Genomic DNA, 9,798 nt, shown 5'->3' on the forward strand with positions numbered 1-9,798 from the left:
TTCCATTTTATGCAGCTTCATAGCCTACTTCTGAGTCATACTCCAATTCATTTCAGAGGGAAAATTTACTTTTTACTCGTTAATCTGAAAAATAACTAGTAACTAAAGTCCTCCAATAAAATGTAATGAAAGTACAATATTCCGCTGTGAATCATAGTGGAGTATAAAAGTAAAGTAGCAACAAAATTCAAACATAAGAACAAATACCTAAAATGTGTACGTGCATTACTTGAGTAAACGCACTTCCCACCACTGACATGAATCATGGTCCGTCCTGTACCCGCTGAGCCCACGTGTAAGTTAATAGGTTACTGTCTTGTTATTAGCGAATACCTTCACACTTCAGTCCAGAATCTGACATTCAGTGACGTAATCTGGTCTGGACTTTGAACTGAAGCCGCTTTAAAAAAGCCACATGGCTGAAAAATCAGCTGGTTTTACACAACATCACACGAGGAAGGTTACCGACGACATCTTCTTCCTCCGTTCTCGTGCGCTCCAGGCAGGCTGCGGAGATAGGTGAGCGCGTGACCAATATGACGATGACGAGCGCTATATCAAGGTATACCCGCATGCGGATACGCGCGCGTGGACGTGTGCGTAGGGGGCTTTTCCACAGCATCGCGGAGTCGAAGCCATGGCGACAGCTGCTAGAGCTGAATATTTACCTTTGGTTTAAGATTAATTTTACGATAAGCACACCTGAGTTATTTTAACCACAATCGTTATGTCATCCTCCAGCAAAGGCCATTCCTGAGGTAAGGTAAAACTGTCACTTTGACCAGCAGTTACCTTCCTAACGTTAGTTGTTATGCTAACGTTAGCTATCATTTTGCTGCCATATTAACTAGCATATCAGTCTTAAAGCGAATGATTTATAATGTACCTGTTAGTTCTGCTTTATAGAGCAGTGACGTTACGTGTCGTGACCTACTGCTAAGTAGCTAACGACTAACGTTAGCTAACTAGTTACAGAGGACGGCTAACGTCCAGAGCATGATGTGATAGCTAAGGTAACGTTAGCTGCAATCAAAGTAACTATACACACACACATATATATGTGTGTGTGTGTGTGTGTGTGTGTGTGTGTGTGTGTGTGTGTGTGTGTGTGTGTGTGTGTATATATGTATGTATATGTGTAACAGTTATATATATATATATATATATATGTGTGTATATTAGTTATCAGCGTCTAAATTAACGGTCCTGACCAACTCATTGTTTGTTGTATAAAAGCCATGTCATGTAACTAAGTAGCTTAGATACATTACTTAAGTACCTGTAACGTTACATAAGTACAATTCTAAGGTAACGCTACTTGTACTTAAACGTTCCTTGAGTCTTTCCTTTGCGTGCCACGTTCTACTTCTACTACATTTCAATGAGGGAAATACTGTACGTTTTACTCCATTACACTCATTTGACAGGTTAGTTTACTAGTTACAGAAAAACATGTGAGGAGTTTTCTCTTTCGATGATCGTTTGTTTTTCATACCACAAACTCACCAAGACCTCCCAGTTCATGTCATGGCTTCACTTCAAACCAGCATCATGTAAACCCTTTTATGAAATCCACGAGGAAAATCCTGCAGCTCTACTCCAAAGACCTTTTTTAGTTACAATTTTATTTTTAAGCTTTGACGTTTGTGTCTTTTTTTTTTTTTTCATTCTATGCATTCCTCTTGCTTGATATCCTTCTGACAGGGATGATGTAATCCCCATGGACATGCCTCGTGTGTCTGTACATTTAGTTCAAAAGTAAAAGAGCTGGCTTCCAATCCATATCTACATGGTTTTAGGTATATTTGTACTATGTTGACATCAAGGTTTTAAATCTCTGTGTGATGCTTATTGAGCCTGTTGTCTGTTCCAAACTCAGCCAAACGTAATAGATCAATGTTTCCATTAGTACAGGCTTTTTTATTTATTTTTTATTTTTTTCAAAAAGCAGGACTCCATGATCTTAATATTGCATCAAACTGCTGCGATGTATTGCATTATGATTGCATTCTTGCATACATTTAGGTATGTTTGCAATCCATTGAGTAATAATCTGTCCGAACCTGTTTCAGGTGGGATTAGCAATACTTCCTTCGTTGTTTTCTAATGCTACTAGATGATGTGTGAAATTGCAAAATGACATATGTGTAACCTAATAACATCTATTATGCAACAAATCAAGCCATTACGCAAGCTGTCATTTTCAAATCCATCACAGGAAACAAGTCTGCGTTCATTTGAAGTTGCCTCTATCTTTGTGTTGTAGAGCAGTGACGAACTTTCAGTGCTGAAACAATCACCTCATTAATCAATTAGTCAGTTGCTTTTAGCGACTGGACACATACTTTAAAATGCTGTCACTTTCTCCATTTAGTTCTTTTGTGACCTTGTTGCTCCTCTTCCTCAGACTTGGATATGTTGCACCAGATGGAGTGGGATTCATCCGACGATGGTCTGGAAGCGTCGATGGACGACCCCCCTCACTTATCTGAATCTCCTCAGTCGAAGCCCTCCTCCTCCTCCTCCACCACCACCAACATCTCTGAACACGAGTTCTCCTGCCACTGTTGCTACGACATCTTGGTGAACCCCACCACCTTGACATGCGGCCATAACTTCTGCCGCCACTGTCTGGCTCTGTGGTGGGAGTCCTCTCGCAAGAACGAGTGCCCAGAGTGCCGGGAGAAGTGGGAAGGCTTTCCTAAAATCAACATACTGCTGAGGTATGCCTTTCACAGCCAGACCATATCAGGGAATGAATGTTTGGTTCTGTGACCACAGTATTCACATTTCTCTCCCGTACAGTAGAGAACAAGAGACCCACTGACAAAAAAACCCCATATAGTCCAGCATGGGTTTCACTTTCACAGCATTCCCAAACAAGTAAACAACTTTGGTGAACAAAAGTCACACACTCAGAAATATCTTTTGTTCATTGCTCTGGAATTTAGAGAGTAAAAGGAAGAAAAGCTCACGATGGAAGAATGTACTCAAAAGTACCCACAGCTACTTCAGTCAGTGACGCAGAAACATGTTTGTATAAACATTTGAATGTCTTCTAAATAATTTCCTTCTTTGTTTTAATAAGTAAGAGGAAGCAAGCTGTTGCTATCGGACACAAATGCTGTATCGCCAAATAATTTGGGAAGTGAAGAGGTTTATAAAAATGGGTGAGGGTTATGATATATATATATATATATATATATCCCTATATGACAGTTTGGGATTATATTTGTACACTTTAACGGACATTAGTCTGGGAAAGGGATCGACTTTATTAGGGTGTTTTCACTTGTCTAGTAAGTCATTTGTCATATTTTCCAGATGTTTCATTAAACTGTTTCAAACGACACAAAGCAGAATAACTGTACATTGTTCTCAACATGGCTGTGGAGCATGAACTGATGCTGAAGGAAAACCCCACAGAGCATTTCACTCGTTAACTTGACGCTCTCCTCTCTAGGGACGCGACTGACAAGCTGTTCAGCGAGGTCGTTGAGCGGAGGAGAGCAGAGATCCAGGAGAACCCCAAAATCTCCCGGAGCTTGCTGGCCTTCCAGAGGTAGTGCAGTACAATATGATAGCAGTTGTTTTGGTGTAAAGCTTGGGAGCAGTCAGCTTAGTCTACACTGAAAGGAGTACTCCATCAATTTAGCCCTGCACTCCTACAGCGTTCTTGTTACTACAGAAAGCATAGAAAAATAATAGATGCAATCTTTTTTTTTTTTTAATTCCATGCGTCCTTCTTCCTCGTCAAAAGCTGGTCCTGAAGCAAAAGAGCTGCCTTCCATTGAATCTCTCCATGTGTTTAGGTTCGGTGACAACTTGGGTAGATCCAGGACAAACCAGCACAAAGGAGCCGGCTTCTTCTTCTCTGGAGTCCTGACCGCACTCTGCTGTGTGGCTGTGAGTAGACGGACCCGTCCATCAGCCACAGTGAATGATCAGTCTCTAGTGTGACACGGTCTCTTTGATGCTCATACCAACACATGATGATGGTCTTACATCAGTAGAGTCACAGCCACACACACACACACACACACATATAAATACACTCACACACATGTATAGATACACACATATAGATACACACTCACACGTATAAATACACTCACACACATGTATAGATACACACATATAGATACACACCCACACGTATAAATACACTCACACACATGTATAGATACACACATATAGATACACACTCACACATATAAATACACTCACACACATGTATAGATACACACATATAGATACACACTCACACACATGTATAGATACACACATATAAATACACTCACACATATAAATACACTCACACACATGTATAGATACACACATATAGATACACACTCACACACATGTATAGATACACACATATAAATACACTCACACATATAAATACACTCACACACATGTATAGATACACATATAGATACACACTCACACGTATAAATACACTCACACACATGTATAGATACACACATATAGATACACACTCACACGTATAAATACACTCACACACATGTATAGATACACACATATAGATACACACTCACACATATAAATACACTCACACATATAAATACACTCACACATATAAATACACTCACACATATGTATAGATACACACATTTAGATACAAACTCACGCACACACATAAATACACGCGGGCGCACACACACACACACACACACACACAAGTTTGAACAAAGCCTAATAATTCATTTTGAATTGGCTTTTATTTGTCTTGTTTATTTTGAGAGAAGGTGCAGTAACTTGGTGCAGTTTTGGGGAAAATGTATTTAAAAAGTTATTTAATTGTCAATGTTTTATTATGAACATACGATTTAATTTAAAAAATGAAAGAATATTTTACATGCTGTCAATCACAGTTCTTAGAAAGAAAGAAAAATTCAGAATCGGCAGGTCAGACTTTTAAAATAATTAGAAATTGGCCAAGACGATTGCGATGGGTGCATCGCTACTTCAAATGTCCTCAGAATGTATGCTGGGGTCCCTAAATACCTGCCCATCAGGTGCCGTTGACACATTGACAGTGCGTCAGTGTTGCTGCTGATAACATGTTAAACTCAGTTAACAGTCACACTCACCTCACTGGAACACACACTAGCTTAGAGTTAGTTTCTACAATGAATAATGTGAAGGTAGAAATGTTTGGCATAGAAACTGATTTCAAAGTTCTCACAGAAGTGGGTGAAGAGGTCAGTGTTCACATCGTGTAGACAGATCATGTTTATTTTGTCCATGTGGCAGTTGGGAGCAACATGACTGTGTGTGTGTGTGTGTGTGTGTGTGTGTGTGTGTGTGTGTGTGTGTGTGTGTGTGTGTGTGTGTGTGTGTGTGCGCAGCATGTAAACAGAACAGAGCATGGTCCTGTATTTGACCCCAGTTCATTAAATATTGTTGTTATTGAATCGGCTTCTTTTTCTGTGTGCAAAGCCTCCGTTTGTTTTGGATATTTTTGGCTTCGTGGATTATGACTTTTGACTTTCTTGGCTTCCCGTTCAGCGCGCTGGAAAATAACACTCTCCTGGAAACTGAGATTTGTCCACTTTTATCGTTAGATAACGGATGTTTTGAATTAATCACTCTGGAAATAAACTAGGAGAAGAAGTCCCAGGATAAGAGTAGCTAGTGTTATCATTTCAAGTGTACGTTGAGCTTTTCATTGAGTCAATATTACAATTTTTACGGTAGACGAATGTGACTTTGTATGCCCACCAATCCCTTGTCTGGGTGCTAGTCTGGGTCCACCTTCGTTACAGACTCGGGTTAAACCAGAGCTGTGAACTCTGTGACTAGTTGGCACCAGTCTGGCCTAAAGAGGGACTCCAGCTGCCTGGCAAACCTGTTAATCCCCTCCTCCTCCTCCTCCTCCTCCTGCTCCTCCTCCTCCTCCTCCTCCTCACCAACAGCAGCTTTGTGACCCGGACCTTTTCTTTGCATCTTCACTGTACCTTCCTTCGTATGTCTGTGCGTTTCCAGTTGCTGGTGCTGGTGTTTCACTGGAGCAGCGGTGTGGTGGAGCCCCATGACCTGTTGATCAGTAAACCGGTGTCTCACTGGGCGCCGGAGGAAGTCGTGTCCTGGCTGGAACACTTGGGGCCCTGGGCCCAGCTCTACAGAGAACCCTTCCAGCAGGAGAACGTCAACGGGAGGCAAGAGACGACTGTCTATATCAGTTCGCTGTCCTCGTGTCCTGTATTTTACATGTGGACACGTTGTACCCTATAACATGGGTGGTGTTGATTTTCCTTTGCTTCAGGCTGCTGTTGATGCTGGGGGACGAAGAGTTGTCAAAACCGCCTTACAACATCGAAAATCAGGCTCACAGACGGGCCGTTCTGGCAGAACTGGACCGAGTTAAAGCCCTGGGGGCCAAACCTCCGCAGAACCTCTGGGAATACAAGGTTAAGAGTCTTTTCTGCCCCACGACACAGAAACCACTAATCAGTCACCTTTTCAGCGTCCCTTATTTTGCACTTTCAGTACTTCATCCTTAAATGACTAAATAAGAAGTTGATGTTTTTGCTTCCACCTCCTCTACAGTAGCACACGTGAAATGCTCTATAATTGAGTTTCTAAATCTCTTACACAAAACAACTGACGGACCGTGTGTCCTTCTCTCGCTCCCTGCCAGGCCATCAATGCAGGGAAGTCCCTGTTCTTGCTGTACGCACTGAAGCGCTCCCCTCGTCTCACACTCTTCTACTTGTACTTGTTCGACTACTCGGAAACCTTCCTGCCCTTCCTGCACACCTGCTGTCCGGCCATCGCGCACATCGGCCAGTCGATGGAGAGCAGCTTCCTCAACGCACAGGTGACCCTTCACGAAACCACGCGTGTGCGTTTCTCTCTCTCTCTCTCTCTCTCTCTCTCTCTCCGTTCATCTCGCCACGTCCCAACTCTTTGAAGAAAACACGTTTATTTAAGGAGGCGAGAGGAGAGGAGAGAGAGAGGGTTATTACAACACCCTGGGAAATAAACAAACGTTAGAATATTTGGCTTTGCTAGCATGAAACAGGCATCATGCCAGCAGTTCTAAGTGATAATAACTTCATTCTGACTCTGTGCTGTTCCCGTGTCCGTTAGCTGGAGCCCAGTTGGCGCCAGTGGGCAGAGTTTCTGGTGAAGTACCTGCTGCTTCCGTACCAGCTGATAGCAGAGTTCGCTTGGGACTGGCTGGCCGTCCACTACTGGACGTCTCGCTTCATCATCGTCAACGCCATGCTGCTGTCCGTGCTGGAGGGCTGCGCCCTGTGGAGACTCTGGACCAGAGCCAGGATCAGGTACGCACGGCCCGGCTGCCGTCGCTCTGTGTTTTTAAATGCATTTTAAACGCCTTTCACGCTCATTTCAAGAGAAATGATCGCGCTTCCTTAGTTCTCGAAATGTTTTATAGTTGAAAATTCCTACACTACTTGAACATTACTGGGAAATGTAATATGTTAATGCCCTGATAGATCGTCCACTGCTCCCAAATGACTATTGGGTGAAAGAAACTTGAATGAATACAGTTGTTAGAAGGAGATGTTTTCACAGCAATGTAAGATGGATTTAAGGGGGAATTGAGTCTTATATAGCAGCTGTTTCAAGCTACTGTGCATGTTGAGGTACAGGTCAGCTCCTGTGCTGGAGAAGGCCTAACTTGTGTCTTCCGCTTTCTTTTAGGTCTCTGCCGCACAAGATGTGGAACCACTTGTGGAAGACGTTATCTCAGGGCTTTGCCTTCGCCCTCCTGTGGCCTTTTGTCCCTCAGTTTGTGTGCAACTGCCTCTTCTACTGGGCTCTCTACTTCAGCCCCATCATTAACATAGACCTGGTGGTGCAGCAGCTGATGCACCCAGAGACACAGGCACTGTAGCAGACTGCGTGCAGTCAGTGCCCAATTAATGCCGTACAGTTCACAGCGAATACAAAACAACAAAACAACAAAAAAAAAGCCAGAAGAAGAAAGAAATTCAGTTTGCTGAAGAGGAGAAGTGTTTATTTTCAGCAGGTTTACTCTCGTGACATGAGACTGGCTTATTTGCTGTGGGGAAGTCAATTTTCTCGCTTCCAAGTCTCGTCTCTCTGCTGGATGGTTGCCATGTAGGAACAAGACGGGCAATGAGCTAGTGAAGGAGAAACGAGACCAACGAGATGAGGAACGGTGAAATATCTGTCATTGATTTAGACGTACTGCAGTGCATTCACAAACCACATTGCCTAAATGGTCTAGAGGGCGGTTATGCAAATGGTGAGTGGCGTGGTAGTTTTCTGAAAGCTTTGTAGCACTGAGACGACCGTAGTCCGATGACCGCTGAGCTGTTTGTTTTGTTTTTTTAACCACACGGACTAAAAATGGAACAAAAGAAAATGATTTTTATTAGGAGTCTTCATGGCATGTTTATCCACAACCAGTGAAATGATCAACTGCTGCTCTTAAAGTATCAGCGTGAATGAAGCAGCATTATAAGTGTATATAAATCCTTATTCTGCATGAAAATTCAATTAGTTCTCCGAGTCCTTTTTGGTGCGGTTCAGGTTTTCTCCGTGCCACAGAGCTGTCTGAAACGCTCACTGTATGGGGGTTTGGCGACGTCATTGTGAAGTGTGTCAAATTGTTGAGGTTTGCAGCTCTGCAGCCTGATGGGAACCTCGGCTGATTAAAGCGCCAACGAGCAAATGTTCAACACTGAAGCGCATTCCGGGAATTCCAGGCGTTCATTTGAGAATTTCCAGTATAATGTGGCACTTAGATTTGCAACACAACATATGTTCTTCAATTTGCGACGCCGACACAGACGTTTTTTATTAATTTTTATGATTTTAAGGGGAAGCTGTTCATAGCTTGTTTTATTTGCTGGTACTGCCAACAAACATTGTGTTTCATTTCTTTTCTCTTGTATTGTTTAGAGACAGTATATATGTTTCCATTTGATGGGTGAGAAGAAGCTAATGAAAGACTATTTTTTACATTGTTCATTTGCACTTAAAAGTTCTACACTGTGATTTTTGTTCTTCAATGTTCGATGATGACAAAGGAAAAATAAAGATTTTAAATAATAATATCCTGTTGATTTGTTTTTCTCGTGACATAGTAATTGCTGGACAATTTAAATGTAATAAAGATAATTATGTTTATAAGGACAGGTAAAACACAGTTTGGGGATGTGATGATCTGAAATGTTGATTATTGAACAATTGCCGGAACCGGAGGGTCAGCAGTTCGATCCTTGGCTGGGACGTGAGCTGAGTGGAAGTGTCCTTGAGCGAGACACTGTCCCCCTAGTGGCTCCCCGGGCGCCTGTCATGGGCAGCCCACTGCTCCCTGGTACAGGGATGGGTCAAATGCAGAGAAAAATGTCCCCCTTAACGGGATAAATATAGTGTAATAAATACAAAATAAATAAATAAATACTTTAGTAGTAGCTGCCCACAGTTATTAGGCATTATATTTAATTGATTCTAAGTGTTCGGTCACAGCAGGACAAGAAAGGGTTAAAAACCAGATAATAAACTACTTAAACTGAAATGATTTACACAAAATATATGCATGTTTTAAACATTGCAATACATATCTAAAATATCACTTTAATAAATAATTTAATTAAATTTAATAAAATAATAAATGTATGTATCCATCTACATCAGTTGGATAATAATGAAACTTGAAAGACCTGCATTATTAGCCAGTCTTTTGATTAAATGACTAAAACAAGAATAGAATAACATAAAATACAATAAAAACGATGGTTATCTTATAAATAAAGTTTCATTGATTGAAAGCTG

At 41.7% G+C, this 9,798-nt stretch overlaps 1 protein-coding gene across 1 annotated transcript; it reads left to right on the forward strand.

Moving 5' to 3' along the window:
• Positions 1-604: 604 nt before the first annotated feature.
• LOC137885191 (bifunctional apoptosis regulator-like) lies at positions 605-9,075 on the forward strand. Its single transcript, XM_068727347.1, has 9 exons — positions 605-758; positions 2,408-2,723; positions 3,464-3,562; positions 3,813-3,906; positions 6,010-6,182; positions 6,290-6,434; positions 6,665-6,844; positions 7,117-7,313; positions 7,696-9,075. Exons 2-9 carry the CDS (start codon positions 2,416-2,418, stop codon positions 7,886-7,888), a joined length of 1,389 nt encoding a protein of 462 aa, XP_068583448.1. The 5' UTR covers positions 605-758; positions 2,408-2,415; the 3' UTR covers positions 7,889-9,075.
• The last annotated feature ends 723 nt before the right edge of the window (positions 9,076-9,798 follow it).

The sequence above is a fragment of the Cebidichthys violaceus genome, unplaced genomic scaffold (assembly GCF_023349555.1).
Source record: "Cebidichthys violaceus isolate CVI_PGR_0920_01 unplaced genomic scaffold, fCebVio1.0.p SCAF_4, whole genome shotgun sequence".
NCBI lineage: Eukaryota > Metazoa > Chordata > Actinopteri > Perciformes > Stichaeidae > Cebidichthys > Cebidichthys violaceus.